Source organism: Sceloporus occidentalis, unplaced genomic scaffold (assembly GCF_023333645.1).
Source record: "Sceloporus occidentalis isolate IW3139 unplaced genomic scaffold, rSceOcc1.0.p SCAF_403, whole genome shotgun sequence".
In the NCBI taxonomy this organism is placed as follows: domain Eukaryota; kingdom Metazoa; phylum Chordata; class Lepidosauria; order Squamata; family Phrynosomatidae; genus Sceloporus; species Sceloporus occidentalis.
In genome coordinates, this window is record NW_028317383.1 from 359,517 (window position 1) to 378,600 (window position 19,084).

At 53.9% G+C, this 19,084-nt stretch overlaps 1 protein-coding gene across 1 annotated transcript; it reads left to right on the top strand.

Moving 5' to 3' along the window:
• Nucleotides 1-548: 548 nt before the first annotated feature.
• Nucleotides 549-6,621, top strand: LOC149272930 (uncharacterized). Its single transcript, XM_089506639.1, has 3 exons — nucleotides 549-922; nucleotides 1,634-1,863; nucleotides 2,816-6,621. The coding sequence occupies exons 1-3, from the start codon at nucleotides 549-551 to the stop codon at nucleotides 6,619-6,621; spliced, it is 4,410 nt and encodes a 1,469-aa protein (XP_089362765.1).
• Nucleotides 6,622-19,084: the final 12,463 nt, after the last annotated feature.

Here is a 19,084-nt window from a genome sequence, read left to right on the forward strand (position 1 = left end):
CAGATCTACTAGAACCCAGTATCTGTTACCTCGGTCCCGCAGATCTACTAGAACCCAGTATCTGTTACCTCGGTCCCGCAGATCTACTGGAACCCAGTATCTGTCACCTCGGGTCCCGCAGATCTACTGGAACCCAGTATCCGTCACCTCTACTGGAACCCTCTATCCGTTACCTCGGGTCCCGCAGATCTAAGAGAACCCAGTATCCGTCACCTCGGGTCCCGCAGATCTGCTAGAACCCAGTATCCGTCACCTCGGGTCCCGCAGATCTACTAGAACCCAGTATCCGTCACCTCTACTGGAACCCGCTATCCGTTACCTCGGGTCCCACAGATCTACGAGAACCCAGTATCCGTCACCCCGTGTCCCGCAGATCTACTGGAACCCGGCATCCGTCTCCCCCTGTCCCGCAGATCTACTGGAACTCCCCAGAGTCTGGAACCCCGTGTACAGTAGATCTTCTGGAGCTCCAGTATCCATCGTCCCACCGCTTGTTTTAGGAATATGCCCCAGTTGCTTGTGGCCGTGCAGTCACCATTCCCATCGACATGACCTCCAGCCCATTACGTGGCCGGCCCTTTTACTGCCGGGAATGGGCCCTGCAAAGACTGCAGCACTGTCTGGAGGGCCTAGGAGGAGCTCGGGCCCCCGGCATACTCATTACAGGGGCCCCAGGGGCAGGAAAGACTGCTTTGTGCGCGGAGATCCTGTGGCCTTCCACCGAGATCGGGCACAGCACTGGGCTCGGCGTCAGGGTTCTGGCGTACCACTTCTGCCGGGCTCACGCGCATGCCAGTCTCTGCCCGCACCAGTTCATTGCCGGCCTGGCACAGCAGCTCCGAGACAGCCCCCTCATTAGCGGCTACAACGAGAGAGCACAGGAGCCGGACCCCAGCGGGGATGTCGATGACAAGTTCAAGAGGTACAGCACCGTGACATTGCAGGGATTTGCCGGTAATTCAAAGGTCTGGTACGGTTACGGGAGCTCGGTGTTACGGGAGGCCTCTGTATTACTGGTGGCTCCTGCCGGTGATAGGGAGGCACACGGTATTACGGGAGACTCCTGCCGGTGATAGGGAGGCGCACGGTATTACGGGTGGCTCCTGCCGGTGATAGGGAGGAGCTCGGTGTTATGGGAGGCTCCTGCCGGGTATAGGGGGGCGCTCGGTGTTACGGGCGGCTCCTGCCAGTGATAGGGAGGAGCTCGGTGTTATGGGAGGCTCCTGCCGGGTATAGGGAGGCGCTCGGTGTTACGGGTGGCTCCTGCCGGTGATAGGGAGGAGCTCGGTGTTACGGGGATCTCCTGCAGGTGATAGGGAGGAGCTCGGTGTTACGGGCGGCTCCTGCAGGTGATAGGAAAGCGATCTGTGTTACGGGAGACTCCTGCCGGTGATAGGGAGGCGCTCGGTGTTACGAGCGGCTCCTGCCGGTGATAGGAAGGCACTCTGTGTTATGGGAGGCTCCTGCCGGTTATAGGGAGGCGCTCAGTGTTACAGGCGGCTCCTGCCTGTGATAGGAAGGCACTCGGTGTTACGGGAGGCTCCTGCCGGTGATAGGGAGGCGCTCTGTGTTACAGGAGGCTCCTGCCGGTGACTGTCCTGCTGACGGTGATCCCCTTTCTCTCGTGTTGCAGGCTGGTCCTCCTTCCCTTGATCTCCGTGCCGCCTCCTTCGCAGAACCTGCTGCTCCTCGTCGACTCCGTGGATGAAATGTGCTGTTGCTGCCGGTCGGATGGCTTCGCCGCGGAGTCCAGCTGCAGCATCGCAGAGCTCCTGGCAAGTCACCATCATCTTCTCCCACCGTGGCTGCTGCTCGTGTGCACCGCACGGCGCCAGAACAAGGCGGCCACCAGGATGTTCACAGGTCGGGGCCCAGCTTTATTGCTATAGTGCTGACTTCCTGAGCGCATGCCTCCCAACTGTCCTGCTTTGCGCTGCACAGTCACGATTTTGCCAAGCGCTTCCTGTCTCAAAAAGCAGGACAGAGGTAGAGTTCAGCGGGATTTGGTCCATGGTCTGGGACAGACACAGAAATGTGTGCATGCGCAGTAGCGCTGCCGGTTTGAGTCATACTTTACTTCCCAAGCCCCCCAGGGGTCTCTGATATACCCAATTAATCAATAAAATACGACACGCGTGTGACGGTGTCTGCAGATTACAATAAGCAACATATATGTATTAGACCCCCCCATTTGTGTGTCTCACGAGAGCAGCCATCTTAACTTCCCAGAGTCCGCAGGATTATTCCTCCCCGTTATCACTCTCAGGAGACCATTCACTTACCTCCTATGTTTTGCCTCTAGGAGCCCCCTCTCTGCTTCCTATACTACAGTGATGCTGAGCCAATCAGCAGCCTTCTCCCTTGACATTTAACCATTTGAATGTCATTTGAATGAAACCCAACAGCCCCCCCCCCCTGCGCTAGAGGCCGGGCAATTTTCAGAGCTCTGCTTATAGCTTTATTTAGGTGATAATCCATTTACTCGAAGCGCCGATCGAGGAAGAGAGAAGGCTGCTGATTGGTCAGCACAGCTCGATGTAGGTGGGGGTTAAAGTACAAAATCCCAAAGAGTTAAACATACCGGCAGAGCTTTGTCGCCAAAGTCTTAGCGGAGTGCAGATTTTTAACTCCTTGTTAAATGGGGATAGCAACAACCTTCCAAACTTTGCACCATCACCACACGCTGCCCCCTAGTGTGCAAAATATCACCGCGCTAACCGGTCCTTAACTCGACTAGAGAAACTGTAACTCTGCTGCTTTAGTGAATGTACCCGCGTCCGCGTCACATCCGTCTCATTGTCTCTTGTTGGCGCAGGTTTCCGGAGGCTTTGCCTGGACGACCTGCGGAAGGCGCATGTAGTGCGAGACGTGCAGCGGTACATCCTGCGCCGCCTGGACCGCGAGGAGAACCTGCGCAAGCACCTGACGCTCCACACGGCAGAAATGCTCAACCAGCTGCACATAAAGAGCAACGGCTGCTTCCTGTACCTGGAGCGCGTGCTGGACGGGGTTTCCGACGGCTCCGTTGTGCTGAGAGAGATCCGCCACATGCCCGGCACGTTGAACGGACTCTACCTGTGGCTGTGCCAGAGACTGTTCCCCGGGCGGCACTTCTGTCAGGTGCAGACGATGCTCAACGCGTTGCTGGCCTCGCCGCAGCCCCTCGCCCCGTCCCGGCTCTACGAGGCTGTGCGGACCAAGCAAATGAAAGGATGGAGCTCCGAGGACTACGGCAGGAACCTGGCGTCTCTCTCTGGGCTGCTTCTTCCTTCGGACGGCCCGGAAAGTCCGCTAGTCCTGTTCCACCATAGCTTCTCGGAGTGGCTTCTGGATGTGAAATATTGTACCCAGAAATACCTGTGTAACGTGGCAGAGGGTCACAGTGTGCTTGCCATGGGCCTCTCGACCCGCGCACCGAATCTGACACCGAAAGAGGTCCACCAGCTGGCCAGACATCTCCTGCTGGCCGACCTGCCGGGCCTAGAACCCTCTCACTTAGCTCTGTGGCTTCTGTGGACAGAAGTTCCCATCTCCGACTGTTTGGTCTCCAACATCCATCTAGAGCTGGAGGTGCTGCAGCTGCTGCTCTTGGCTCGGGGCGCTCCGGACGGTCCCTGTGACGTCGTGGACTCCGGTGCCCTCAGGAGGACTTTGGGCAGAGGAGGCTCGGTGGAGATGCTGCTGGCCAGCGGGGCCGGGGTACATCAGCGGGACAGATCTGGAAGGACTCTACTGGCCGCTGCAGCCCAAGCCGGAAACTTAGAAGCAGTAAAATTGATGATTTCCAGAGGAGCAAATCTGGAGGCCGCTGATGAAGAAGGACAGACAGCTTTAGGACTTGCAGCACACCAGGGACACCTTTCCGTGGTGCAACTACTCCTTCAACACAGTGCCCGTCATGACCATACTGACAGCCGTGGATGGACTCCTCTTCGGTCGGCTGCCTGGGGAGGACACACAGAGGTAGTTCAAGCGTTACTGGCAAGCAGGGCCCATCCCGACGTCTCTGGTCCCGACGGGCGCACTGCGCTCAGAGCGGCCGCTTGGGGGGGACATGAGGGGCCCGTTAAAGCTTTATTAGCAGCTGGAGCTCGGGCGGACCATGCAGACACAGAGGGACGCACACCTCTGATGGCAGCGGCGTACATGGGCCACAGGTCAGTGGCAGAGCTGTTCTTGGACGCAGGAGCTGACATAAACTGGCGTGATTCAGAAGGACGCACTGCACTTTCGGTGGCCTGCCTCTGTGTGCCTGCGGGTCAGGACTACCCCGAGTTAGTGTCCTTATTGCTGGAGCATGGGGCGGATCCAGAACTGGAAGACAAAGATGGGGTGACCCCGCTGCTGGTGGCTGCATATGAGGGGCAGGCGGAGGTAGCCGAGCTCCTGCTTGAGGCTGGAGCGGATCCTGACAGAGAGGGCAAGTGCAGAATGACTCCACTGCTGGCCGCCGCTTCGGGAGGACATGCTGAGGCAGTTCGGGTTTTGCTGCTCTGGGGGGCTACCGCAGATGCCACGGACGCAGAAGGGAGATCGGCGCTTGCCATGGCAGCCGCTGCACTTGGTGGAGAGGAGGCAGTGAGGGTCCTGCTGGACAGAGGCCTAGATGAGAATCACAGGGACCAGCTGGGTTGGACACCTCTGCACTGGGCAGCCTGTCAGGGCAGGAGAAGCACCTGTCGGACATTGATTGAAGGGGGAGCTAAAGTGGACATCAGAGACCATGAAGGCTACGCTCCTCTCCTCCTGGCTGCTCAGGAAGGTCACACTGGATGCGTCGAATTGCTGCTAAATCGCGGCTCTCCTGTCGACCAACGCGCCAACGATGGAATGACGGCTTTGTGCTCGGCCGCTCTGGCAGGTCATAGAGCAACAGCGGAGCTGCTGCTGAGGAGAGGGGCCGATCCGAATGTCAAGAACATGCAGGGCAAACCTCTGCTTTACCTGCTGGTTCTGGGCGGACAGATCGGAATGACAGAACTGCTGCTGGAGCAGGGCGCAGACCCCGAAGGGAGAGACCCAGAGGAACGTACAGCTCTCCATGCCTGCTGCTGGCTCGGAGATTGGGATATGGCTCACCTTCTGCTGGTAAAAGGTGAAGCTCAACCCAATGCCTCAGACATAGAGAAGAGGACTCCTTTACATTGCGCTGCCTGGAAAGGCCACACTAGCATTGCCCGTCTTCTTCTGGAGAACAGAGCTTTCTCTGACGCTCAAACCTCCCAGGGGGCCACTCCGCTCTGCATTGCCGCCCAGGAGGGCCACAAGGAACTTGCTAAGGTTCTCCTGGAGGAGGGGAAGTCCTCTCCTCATCATGCAGATCACTATGGACGTAACCCTATGCAAGTTGCCGCAAAAGGTGGACATGTTGCTATAATGAATCTTCTTGAGAGGTATGGAGTGCCCCCGTATCAAGGCCCTATAGGAACCCCCCGTAATAAAGGTGTAACCGAGAAAAAGACAGTTGAAGGAAGCGGAAGCAGCTGGTCCACCCTGTCGCCGGTGTCCACCGGCAGCCACTCAATGGACAATTCTTTGAAGAGTTTAAAAGGTTCTGTATTAACCTCGTCCACCTACCATTCCCAGGCCACCGTGCCCATGGACAGCCTGACGTTCACTCAGCAGGTCCAACAGCACTCCTTACCTCGCAGCCGCTCTAGACAGACCCTTGCCCTTATTGATGTAACGGGTTTCCAAAACCACTATGAGTCAACCGCTCAACCCATAAGCCATCAAAATCCCAGTTCACCCCAGGAACTGGATAAATGGGAACAGCCTACCGCCTGTAACCAGTATCCAAAACGCGGGAGTCCTGTGACCTCGGGGTCTTCACGCAGCAGGTCACAGGAACGCAGCCATATCCTACTTAAAACCAACAGCTCTGGCTATTCCTCAGATACATCCGGCAACACGGACCACAAAGGGACTGGCAACACGAAAAACACCGGTGATCGTACAACTGAGAACCACGGGAAACCAGTGAACGTTAAGGACCCAGCAAACTTTCCACAGAAGGTCAGAGAACCTTTACGTTCTACTACTAAAGGGATGTGTGTGGCGCCCCCTACCGGAAATACTAGAGACCCCGTGTACTCTCCCGGCAAAGCACGGGGCCCTCAGCACATTCCCACAAACGCTCAGGAAACTGTCCATTATCCCAACAAAAGCGTGAACTCTCCCACCAGGACTGGGCTCCCTGTGCACTCTCCCACCAAGAGTGGGCTCCCTGTGAACTCTCCCACCAGGAGTGGGCTCCCTGTGAACTCTCCCACCAGGAGTGGGCTCCCTGTGAACTCTCCCACCAGGAGTGGGCTCCCTGTGAACTCTCCCACCAGGAGTGGGCTCCCTGTGAACTCTCCCACCAAGAGTGGGCTCCCTGTGAACTCTCCCACCAAGAGTGGGCTCCCTGTGAACTCTCCCACCAGGAGTGAGCTCCCTGTGAGCTCTCCCACCAAGCCTGACTATGGCCCCACGTCTCACAGAGCGAGCGGCGCCTGTCCACAGTCTCCGGTGATCTCCTTCAGCACGATGGACCCGCAGCTCCACCTGAAACAGGCCATCAAGCTGCAGTTTGAGGGTCGCACCTGCGGCTTCAACATCCGGAAGGAAACCCCACTGTGAGTAATGCCTTAAATCATAAATATTAAAACCGGTGTGTCCACATTGGCCCTCGAGGGCCACAATCATGGCAGGGTCTGAGGGTTATCCCCAAGGCACGTAATTGTGGATATTTATTGGCGTATAACATGCACTTTTATAACTAAAATAAGAAGCGGAAACCCTACCTGCGTGTTATACCCCGGGCGGGGGGTGCGTGTTATACCCCGGGCGGGGGGTGCGTGCTATACCCCGGTGTGACGATACGGATACCTGGAGCAGCCTCTCCCCCAAGATGTATCGTCCAGAAAGGAGCGTTGCTGAGACCGGGGTCAAGTCGGTGACTGTATCTCCCCCAGGATGCTGGTCTCAGTAGGGGAAACTTCTGGAGCGAGGCTGAAGGGTCAGTAGACGGTAGCAGGTTTGACCTGAGCTGGGGTAGGCATCGAGTCCTTTAGCCACCTGGATAGGAAGGCAGGTATTGATCCCTCTGCCTCCAAGTACAACCTTTACAGAGGCTGCCAAGTGTTAAGCTCAATGCTGACAGATCCGAAGACTCTGCCGCAGCCCTCCCAAGAAACGGACGCACACCAAACTCTTGGGGAAGACTTCTCTCTTTATTGCAAGGCATACAAGGTTATATAGGAAAACAAGGGGAGGGTAAAACACTACAAACAACCAAGTACTTTGTATACAAAAGGAAAGTTAAAATAAGGCGATTAACTCAGGCATTTCATTAATACAATACAATAGTTCACGCCACAACAAAGGATCAATACCATCACCTCAAGATAATGGCAGTGCAGACAGGAAGCAGCACCAATAAACATAACGGGATTATACAAAGAAGGAACATCAGTTTGAAAATACAAAACACACATTAATCCTTGTATGCCCAAAAGTCTCAGACGGCTACCATCACACCCGGACGGGGGGTGCGTGCTATACCCCGGGCGGGGGGTGCGTGCTATACCCCGGGCGGGGGGTGCGTGCTATACCCCGGGCGGGGGGGGGCGTGCTATACCCCGGGCGGGGGGGGCGTGCTATACCCCGGGCGGGGGGTGCGTGCTATACCCCGGGCGGGGGGTGCGTGTTATACCCCGGGCAGGGGGTGCGTGTTATACCCCGGGCAGGGGGTGCGTGTTATACCCTGGGCGGGGGGGTACGCAATGTGTGTATCCGATGTTCATTCTGCTGATCTTTTCTCTCCTGTATATCGCAGATGAAAGCCGCTGATATTCAATGGACCCCAAAAGAAAGAGCGTCATGGAGACCTCCGTGAACAGCCAGGGACAGGTTTACCCGAGAGGATGGACTCTCTCAGCCTCCACTCCCAGCCTCCACTCCCAGCCTCCACTCCCACCTTACTGGAAAAGTAGAAGAGCAACCGAACGAGTCCCAGATGGAACAGTCTACCCGGCGGAGAGCTGCCGAGAGGTGGCACAGGATCTGCTCTTTGGGATGAGCGTCTGCTGGGTAGGACCTGGTATGGCTGAGTGAGGGGTCTGTGTCCCCAAAATCAGCCAATCCATGGGGAGGACTAACAAAGGACATTTCTAGCGGGTATATGCCCTGCATCTGCCATGCTTTGTACCAGATGGTAATTCCCACCTCCCTGCAACCAATAACAGCATCACAACTCTCAGCCACGCACTAACGGGCAGCATGGAGGCAGGAGCCCCGGCGGTCCCCGTCAGATAAATCGCGGGAATTCCTGCCGTTCTCTAAAAGTTATAAAAACCTCAACTTCTACTTAATGAAAAAAGTTTGTTTCCGCTCATTTACGTCGCTTTGTCTTTCTTTCCCTCTCAGTCCTGATCCTGCTGCTTTCTATTAAACCTGAGAATGTCCCGGGGGCCGGAGGGAGGGCCAAAATACCACGAGGGGTTAATTCACCGGTTGACTGTCTGAGGTTGGCCCTTCAAAAGGCAGAGTTAATGCTACGGAATGAGTTTGGCCCCCACATCCCATACACATGTATCGTACATGCGTGTCAAATTTAACTCTCACAGTACCTCCCAGCACTTTAAACATTTCAGCAGGAGGCACCAAACTCACTGCTTCCTAAATACTGAGCATTAGGAGCCACTCGCCACTCCACTGCCCCACGCATGGGGCCCCGTGCCACTCCCCTACCCCGCGCATGGGGCCCCCGTGCCACTCGCCTACACCGCGCATGGGGCCCCCGTGCCACTCCCCTACCCCGCGCATGGGGCCTCCGTGCCTCTCCCCTACCCCGCGCATGGGGCCCCCGTGCCTCTCCCCTACCCCGCGCATGGGGCCCCCGTGCCACTCGCCTACACCGCGCATGGGGCCCCCGTGCCACTCGCCTACACCGCGCATGGGGCCCCCGTGCCACTCGCCTACACCGCGCATGGGGCCCCCGTGCCACTCGCCTACACCGCGCATGGGGCCCCCGTGCCACTCGCCTACACCGCGCATGAGGCCCCCGTGCCATTCGCCTACCCCGCGCATGGGGCCCCCGTGCCTCTCCCCTACCCCGCGCATGAGGCCCCCGTGCCACTCGCCTACCCCGCGCATGGGGCCTCCGTGCCACTCCCCTACCCCGCGCATGGGGCCTCCGTGCCACTCCCCTACCCCGCGCATGGGGCCTCCGTGCCACTCCCCTACCCCGCGCATGGGGCCCCCGTGCCACTCGCCTACCCCGCGCATGGGGCCCCCGTGCCACTCGCCTACACCGCGCATGGGGCCCCCGTGCCACTCGCCTACACCGCGCATGGGGCCCCCGTGCCACTCGCCTACACCGCGCATGGGGCCCCCGTGCCACTCGCCTACACCGCGCATGGGGCCCCCGTGCCACTCGCCTACCCCGCGCATGGGGCCTCCGTGCCACTCCCCTACCCCGCGCATGGTGCCTCCGTGCCACTCCCCTACCCCGCGCATGGGGCCTCCGTGCCACTCCCCTACCCCGCGCATGGGGCCTCCGTCCCACTCCCATACCCCGCGCATGGGGCCTCCGTGCCTCTCCCCTACCCCATGCATGGGGCCCCCTGTCCACCTTGCTTGCCCCATGACACTCTCCTGCCCCGCGCATGGAGCCCTGCGGCACTCTCCTGCCCTGCGGAACAGTAAACTAATTGATTTACGACCCAACTAAATATCTAAATAACGGATGGGGATGATTTGATTTATCGCGGGGGATGGGGAGATCTGGATGGTTGGAGGATGGATGGCTTCTTTGGGATGCTGGCTGAGGGTGTTGGGAGGGTAGATAGGGTGAGTCTGATAGAGCGGGGACGCGGGTGGGGAGAGAGAATAGGGCAGGTAGGGGAGCATTTGGGGAGGAGGGCAGAGAGAAGAGGGCAGTTAGGGGAGTATTTGGGGATGAGGGCAGAGAGAAGAGGGCAGGTAGGGGGGTATTTGGGGTAAGGGCAGATCATAGTCATAATAATAATATCCGGCTGGGAGGGGAGAAGAGAGAGAGATGAGGGAGAGAGGGGGTGGGAGAGAGACATCTAAATAAATAAAGGGGGAGAATTTCTTTCCAAAGAGAAAAGTTCCAACAAGAGAGCGGAATCTAACAAAAGAGAGTCAGAGACTGAGATGGAATGGAAGAAGGCTTTACTTTACTGAGAGGGTGGTAGATAAGTGGAACAGCCTCCCAGCAGAAGTTGTAGAGGGTAATACAGTGAGGGTATTAAACATGCATGGGATAGGCATACGGCTCCTGAATCTAAGACGAGACCAACGACTGATTAAGGTTTGAGTCTTTACAGACTAGACGGGGGCCGATGGGGGCCGATCTGCTGGCAGGTTCTGGGTTTCTAAGGAACAGAAGATCCGGGGAAGGAGGCAGATTTTACTAACCTGGCTGGTTTGTTTTGGCAGTTGCTGTGTGTGTAAGTACAGTGTGTGTGTAAGTACAGTGTGTGTGTATATATGTATATATGTGTGTGTGTGTGTGTGTGTACCTATATATATTTATGTATATGTGTGTGTGTAAGTACAGTGTGTGTGTATATATGTATATGTGTGTATGTAAGTAGAGTGTGTGTATATATGTATATATGTGTGTGTGTGTGTACCTATATATATTTATGTATATGTGTGTGTGTAAGTACAGTGTGTGTGTATATATGTATATATGTGTGTGTGTGTACCTATATATATTTATGTATATGTGTGTGTGTAAGTACAGTGTGTGTGTATATATGTATATATGTGTGTGTGTGTGTGTACCTATATATATTTATGTATATGTGTGTGTGTAAGTAGTGTGTGTTTATATATGTATGTGTGTGTGTGTGTATATGTATATGTGTATGTAAGTAGAGTGTGTGTATATATGTATATGTGTGTGTGTAAGTACAGTTTATATACGTGTCTGTATGTATACACACTATACGGCCCAGAGTATTGGGACATCTGACCGTTACACCAACAGGGACTTTGATGACATCACATTCTAAATACTCAGACATTAATATAAAGCTCCATAAAGACGCGGCTGGAGGAGTTTGGAGGGGAGAACTTGGCCGGCTGCACAGAGCCCCGACCTCAACCCGATTGGACACTTTTGGGATGAACCGGAACGGAGATTGCGAGCCGAACGCCTCGTCCAGCATCAGCCCCTGACCTCACAAACGCTCTACTGGGGGAACGGACAAAAATCCCACAGAAACTCCCCAAAATCCTTCCCAGAAGAGCAGAAGCCGTGATATCTGCAAAGGGGGGGGGGGGGGGCGGTGACTTCATATTAATGTCTGTGTATTTAGAATGTGATGTAATACTTTCGGCCATATTGTGTATATATAAAGGAAGTGGTTTTAGTGAATTCCATCAATATTATCAAAAAACAGGTTGATGCCTTTTGGGTTTAAACAGAATTCCCATGAATAACGTTGGTCTCGGGAGAAATCTGATGCAGGTTTGGAGTTTTAGAATTTGCTTTGTTATTTTTCTATATTTTTTAAAATATATTTGGCAAATGTCTTACTTTTTGTTATTTTTCCCTCTACTGAATAAACAGATCGGGGCAGCCGCGAGGGGGGGGGCGACGGGCTCGATCTACTTAACTGTACAAATATGTCATAGTTTCACGAGCTGTCAGCTTCCTTTATAAGACAAAATGGCTTCACGGCGGGAAGTCCTTACTTTGCTTTCCGAAGACAAACCAGCTGTCGGCGAGAGGAAAGATTCCCGAAACTTCTCACAGTGTTTTCATTTTTATTTTTTTTTTATTACCCCCCCAAAAAATCAGTTGCTCAGGACCCCGGATCCTGGTACTGGAATATCTTAATGCAGTTGTGCATACTGTCTGCCACCATTAGGAGGCGGTCTTGCCCCACAGCTAACCCTCGGGGGCTGCTCAGGCCCTCGTTAACGATGCATTGGGCAGGTTTTGAGGGTGGAAAATAGATAATGGAATGTTTTTGCCCCCAGTCCGCCACCAGCACGCCTCCCTCCTGATCTATACAGACTCCCCATGGGTTATAGAGTGTGTGGCCAGGGCTATCTCTGAGGCCAAGGACCTTCAAAACCTGCCAGTTGTCCCTCAGCACCTTCACGCAGCATCCCCCATCGAATCCTCTCTCCGACACGGCCAGCAGTCCCTGACTGTTAGAGTCCACCAGATAAGGCTTGTTGAACCCAGGGACTATAGTGCTTTCCTTTTGACGGCCAGTGGTGGAATCGAGCGTCAGAGCATAGAGGGTTCCCTGTCTCATGTCTGTCACTATAAACTCATCTCGATGGTTGGCAGTGATACCGCGTGGGGCGCCCCAGTTCCTAGAGATGGTTTGGAGGAACCTGCCATGTTTGTTGTATACTTCCACAGTGCGGTCAGTGGAATTGGTCAACGCGATGAGCCCTCTGTTACTCACAGCAACATCGAAATAATTCTTGGCCTGCAAGACGATTTGCTGGAGGACCTTCCCCTTGGTGTCCATCACCTGAAGTCTCCGGTTTCCATAATCTACGATGTAGAGAGCCCCCGAAGTTGTGGATTGGACACCGTGAGGGAGATTTAACTCGGCTCGCCCAGATCCAAATTTTCCAAACTGCTTAACAAACCCATCCGGCCCCTCAGCCTTAAGTGGGAAGTCTATGAGATTGGACTCACTTTTGCTCAGACACTTTGTTTGTTTGGAGAATCGATGAGCCACCTGTCCTCTCTTCCTTGTGTTCTGGAAGAATTTTCCATGCACTCTAGAAGAACCAAGACTTCTTGGATTTGACCGGCAGCTGGAGGAACTAGACACAGAGTCCTTTCTGTCTGTGGATGATGCTGGTCTGAGGGACCTGGAAGGAGAACTAACTTGCCTTGATATTCTTTCGATATACGGCATGGAATATGACCTTGGTACAGATCTCCACACAGAAGCGGGCTGACGAGTTTGGTTTGCTTCATTTAAGGCCGTATCTCGGGAACTGGAAAGTCTTCTGCTTGTCCTGTCTTGTGTTAACTCTTTGGACCTGAGAACCTGCCGTGAAGGCTTTACCTCATCGTTCTGAACTGGGGAAGAAATGACAGGAAGACCTTTTGCACAGGTTTTACCTTTAGGTTGGGAAAATGGACGAGGAGATTTTTGTCCAGCCTCCCTGCTTGCTGGAAAGTCTATTATAAACGTGTAGGAAGATGTCACACTCCCGGATGGAGACACTGGTCGCTGATTGAACACCTTTTCTGATGGCTCCTCAGACATTCTCATGTAATCAACTGCAAATGATGGGTCCATAAGATCGTGTTTCTCCTCACTGCTTTCATCCAGGCAATGGGTCTCCATTGGCAGCCTCATAGTTACTTGGTCACCATCACCAAACTTTTTGGCCGAGGGCACTCGGCTGTCTCTAATCACCAACTCCCGACAGGCCTTCGGATCTTCCTCCACACCACGTTCCTCCTCTTCCAATACGTCAGAGTCATCTTCACACACATAGGCTGCGGTGGCTTTAAACAGCGTATTGTGATCTTCTAAGACGACGGGTCCATCGCCAGCGTTGGTTATGGTGGTTTTCACGAGACACGTTTGGTCTTTCGACGTCTCTAATGCAGATTTTTTGCTGAATGTGGACCACCTCTTGATGCCCTGTTGAGCAACGGCTTCCTCGGCACCCTTTTTTTCTGCATGTGGAATGTCAGCCTTTTGGTTTGGCTTTGGTGACTGATGTTCAGCATTCTTTCTGTTTAGCGCGCCGTTTCTAGAGACATGGGAGTATCTTCTTTTTTCTGGTGTTAGCGAATTTGTTATTTGTTGAGAAGGTTGGAGAACGCGCGGATCCTCGGAGGGTCCCGGGTGGCTGATCGGTTCCTTTGTATCCTCTCTGTTCAGTCTGGAACACTTGACAAACTGGTTGGACGTATTGATTTCCAGGAATCCCTTTGGAATGTGTTTAGAGGCAGTAAAACGTGGTCTAGTTGCTTTTCTGCTTTCCTCAGCAGAGACGTTTCTTAAATTCCCGTCACCACATTTCTCGGGTTTTTTCCCGTCGTCAGGATCGGGTTTTATATCGGAGATCCATTTTTTGGTGGCGGTTCGAGGGCTCAGAGCTGCTGTGTCTGCCTCCTCAATGGCCCGTTCTCTGGGAGAAAAGGTTGATTTTCTGCTCTATCAGATCTGTTCCTTTTTCTGTCCCGGGGGACGACGAGCTGGTTCTGGATCCAGTATCCGGATCACTGCCATCTTCAAGCACCAGCTTCACTGCGACGAGTCCGGGAGCTTCTGAGTTTTGCTCCCATGGAGGTTTTTCGTCACTTAACAGAACTGGGTTGTCATTCTCGATCCATCTTGATGACTCCTTTCTGTTTACACAGGGGATGGAGAACCCTAGAGTGTGTTCTTCAGAACATATGTCTCCAATCGTGGAAGAAACTAGTGGGTGGGGGGAGAAGTGGACCTTCCTTAACCTGATGTTGATGCTTTTCTTTCTTTCAAAAACATTGGACACCCTCTCCTGGATCTCCTTTATCACAGACTCATCTCTGGATGTGTCCAGAGCCTGATTGAGCTGGGAGGAGATGGTGGAGATCTCGTGGACCACGTGGTTTATTTCAGACACCCCTTCCTGAAGAGCCTGGTCGTTGCTTCGCTGGATGGAGGAGAGCTGCTCTCGGAGCCGGCCGTGCTCCTCTTCCACGCGGTTAAAGATCCTCTGCTCCTGTCTGAGGATGGACAGTAAGGTCTTCTCAAAAGACATTGAGATGAGGTCGTGCTCCTTGACCTGCTCGGCTTTGATCCGCTCCAGCTGCTGGCAGGTTTGGCTGAGGTCGCTCAGCAGGGCCGCAAATTCCCCCATTGTCATTAAACTGCCAGACCTACGACCTACGTCTGCTCCTCATACGGAACTCGGAACCCGTGGGGCTCCGCGCTGCAAGAAGGTCAAACAAAACAGTGTTAATGTGAGTGAAGAGCGCAGAACAGCAACCATTCCAACGGCACCGTTCTAAAAACATTCTAACTCGACCCAATATAAAGACGTTCTATGAATTCTAACCTGACGTTCTATGGTTCTATAATGTGCAGACACATTATAAAGATGTCCTCTGTGTTCTAAGCAGACACATTATAAAGATGTCCTCTGGGTTCTAAGCAGACACATTATAAAGACGTTCTCAGGGTTCTAGGCCGATACATTATAAAGACGTTCTCAGGGTTCTAGGCCGATACATTATAAAGACGTTCTCTGGGTTCTAGGCCGATACATTATAAAGACGTTCTCAGGGTTCTAGGCCGATACATTATAAAGACGTTCTCTGGGTTCTAAGCAGACGCATTATAAAGACATTCTCTGGGTTCTAAGCCGATACATTATAAAGACGTTCTCAGGGTTCTAGGCCGATACATTATAAAGACGTTCTCAGGGTTCTAGGCCGATACATTATAAAGACGTTCTCAGGGTTCTAGGCCGATACATCATAAAGACATTCTCAGGGTTCTAGGCCGATACATTATAAAGACGTTCTCAGGGTTCTAGGCCGATACATTATAAAGACGTTCTCAGGGTTCTAGGCCGATACATTATAAAGACGTTCTCAGGGTTCTAGGCCGATACATCATGAAGACGTTCTCTGGGTTCTAAGCAGACACATTACAAAGACATTCTCTGGGTTCTAAGCCGATACATTATAAAGACGTTCGGAATGCAGATTTAGTAATATGGGGTCGAGACCTAAATCCAGAACCCAATAGAACTCCGGCAGTAGAACTCTCAGCTGGTTACAGAACTATTTAGTCAGAATGCGAGGGGCTTGTTACATATATAGAGAGCAGCCAGCAGGGGCATTGTTTGGTTTCCATGGTAACTGCACCGGTATTGCTGCCTCTTTATACAGCTTTGGTTGGGGACGCAGGAGACCTTCCAACTGTGAGAAGATATAGCTGCGATATCCGATCCGCTGATCTTCCCCTCTCTCTGTATCCCGCGCATGTTTCTCAACTGCATTAACCCATTACCACTTCTGCTGGGAAGCCGTGCCACTTATCTACAGGGCCGGCCAGAGAGCGGTCTCTGCGTATTAGAGTGGTCTCTGCGTATTAGAGCGGTCTCTGTAATTAGTGTTAGTGTTATTTGTAAGCGGAGCCGCAGGCCGACATGCATTTTACATGAAGGGGGGGGGGCACGTGACTCGCACACTGAGTGGTCAGTTACTGGGGGGGGTATATGACTCGCTCACTCAGTGGTCAGTTACTGGGGGGATATATGGCTCGCACACTCAGTGGTCAGTTACTGGGGGGACATATGACTCGCTCACTCAGTGGTCAGTTACTGGGGGGATATATGACTCGCTCACTCAGTGGTCAGTTACGGGGGGCGAGACACGTGACTTGCACTGGGGGGGGTCATAACCCCCATTCTGCCCCTCATTCCAGTTTTGAGGGAATTTGACTGGAACACATTTACAGAAAGGGAGCCGAGAAAGGGTCCAGTCGGTACAGGAAATCCATACCCCCCCCAGCGGACAGATCCCTGACATTGCACCCCCCCCAGGGGGCAGATCCCTTGCTTCTAGGATTCTAGGATCAGATTAATTTCCCTTTTAAGATAAATAATTCCAGTGACCTCACGGGAGCCCCCTGTCCAAATACCCCAGACAGGGGGGCTCCCGTGAGGTCACTGGAATTATTTATCTTAAAAGGGAAATTAATCTAATCCTAGAAGCCGTGGGGCAGATAACTGCCCTTTATACCCTACCAGGGCAACTGTGCGTGAAAAGGATAGGTGTTCGCTTGTGCCCAGAGGACGAGTGCGGACAGGCCTCTCAACCAACACACAGCGATGCACGCAGAGGAGTAGTGGATACATAGGAAGGGAATGGCGGTAGAGGTATCTGTCCTGCGCTCCGGTATATGGAGGCGCTTTAGTCACTCACGTTCTCCGCGGCTGCCGTCCTCTCCTGAGTGTCACTCAGCGGCTCAGGACACGGCTGTCTCTGTCTGTCTCTCTCTTTCTCTGATGTGTTGGAGATCTGGTTGCTAACAACAACCAGCAGATCCTGTGTCCGGGAGGGAGGGGCAGGTAATGTGTGACACCGGGCAGGGGGGTGTCGGCAGGTAATGTGTGTGACAACGGGTGGGGGTCAGGTAATGTGTGACACCGGAGGGGCAGGTAACATGTGGGGGTGGAAGGTAGTGTGTGACACCGGGGGGGGGTAACATGTGAAGGGAGGGATCAAAGGCAGGCCGTTGGGGGGGGTACAGGCGGCACAGGCAGGCCGTTGGGGGGGGTACAGGCAGGCCGTTGGGGGGGGTACAGGCGGCACAGGCAGGCCCCGTTGGGGGGTACAGGCGGCACAGGCAGGCCGTTGGGGGGGGTACAGGCGGCACAGGCAGGCCGTTGGGGGGGGGGGGTACAGGCGGCACAGGCAGGCCGTTTGGGGACGTTTCTCTTTCCTCCCAAGGGTCTTTTAAATATTAAGGCTTCACAGCAGAGAGACGGGCGCCCGGCGGACAGCTACTCCACGACTTGAGGAACATTCACAAGACCGGTCCCTGTTCCCACTCCATCCCAGAACTCAGGCGGACGGGGGCCAGGTACTCAGGCGGACGGGGGCCAGGTACTCAGGTGGACGGGGGCCGGGTCGGCTGCCGGATGATCCGTACGGAAATAAAGAAATATCCCTTGCATGCTGAAAACAACGTGTATTACCTGCTACCACTTGTGCTGTGAGGCTGATCCACTTACCCACTACCCTCTCAGTAAAGTAAAAGCTACTTGTATCAAATCGACCAGTTACATAGAAGCCGCAGGGGGTTGGATGTTGGCCGCCGGGGCGGGGCGGCAGATCAGAACGATCCGGAAAGAAAGGTCACACGCGGGGGCTCTTTGGGCAGGTTTTTTTATTCTCATTTGTCGGCGTCAGAGAGGACCGGAGGGGCGGGGTTTCTGATGGAGCAATTAGGACCCCGCGCCACCTCCCCGGCAGCCATGATTGTACATTACCTCCGCCGGGCCCCGTTACCGTGACATTCAGGGGCCAATCGGCTTTCTCGTGAGAAACACTGGGGGCCCGAAAGACAACAAAACACAAATAGTAAGAAATTCCCTTTTTTTAACAATCACAATAAAAATAATCGGATCGGCGCCCAATCAGGAGCGGCGATCCGGACAATGAAACGCTAACCCACATCCGATTGGTTGGGAGGGCCGGGGTCTGAGGGCCCCCCCGACACACTCCGTTTGGCAACACGAAAAACGTTTAAAAAAACAAAAATTAACATGTGCAAAAGTGGGGCGAGCCGAACGGAACCGCGGAGGACCCCCCCAGTACCGCCCCTCCCCCACGCAGGTACCGCACCTACTCCCCCGCCGGTACCGCAGAGCAAACCCCCTCCCCCCGCCGATATATAAGAATCTCATACATTTAAAATCATTCAGACCCAAAGAACAATAAAATGCGATTCTTTCCCTCGTTTCTTGAGGCCAATAAAGTCATTTAAAGCAAAACCGTTAAATAAATGTTTTGGGCCGACAACCCGCTGAGATGGTAACATGTAAAACATCGAAATGCGGGGAAGGCAGGAATTCCTAATCCTTCTAGATTGTAAACTCCTACGAGCAAAGCCCGCCAAGCCCCGTTTCTGCCACTAGTTCCTGCCCCAGGCACAAAATTAGACGGGGCCTGTAGTTACAGTGCACCGACTCCCAGAGGGGGCTGCAGGGCTATTATATTGCATTTGCCCCCCCCGAAAGCCGTTGCGGGGTAATTAGGATTAAAAGTGACCCGCTGGATTAAAAGCAGCCAATAAATAAAGTGATTAAAAGCAGCCAATCAGAATTAAAGAGATACAAACAAAACATGAACAGGGGCCCCTGTATGGCGAGCAGAGGGGCCCCTCATGAGTTATACCCCCACCAAGACAGATAACAGCCCCAGGCCGGGGTATAAGGGCCGGGGCTGGGTACTGCAAATCCCCCCGCGTCATAACGTGAGCTCTTCCGGCACGTATATAAATATATATATACAGATATATACAGGGCCCCCGGTAGCCACGCCCCCGGAAACCCCGCCCCCTGGGGGAAACAAGTT

What these genes read in the sequence shown, in the direction of transcription:
- LOC149272930 (XM_089506639.1), top strand. Translation starts at nt 549, where the DNA reads ATGACCTCCAGCCCATTACGTGGCCGGCCCTTTTACTGCCGGGAATGG. An exon ending in GTCGATGACAAGTTCAAGAG is followed by an intron (nt 923 to 1,633) that starts GTACAGCACCGT and finishes CTCGTGTTGCAG; the next exon opens with GCTGGTCCTCCTTCCCTTGA. An exon ending in GGCCACCAGGATGTTCACAG is followed by an intron (nt 1,864 to 2,815) that starts GTCGGGGCCCAG and finishes TTGTTGGCGCAG; the next exon opens with GTTTCCGGAGGCTTTGCCTG.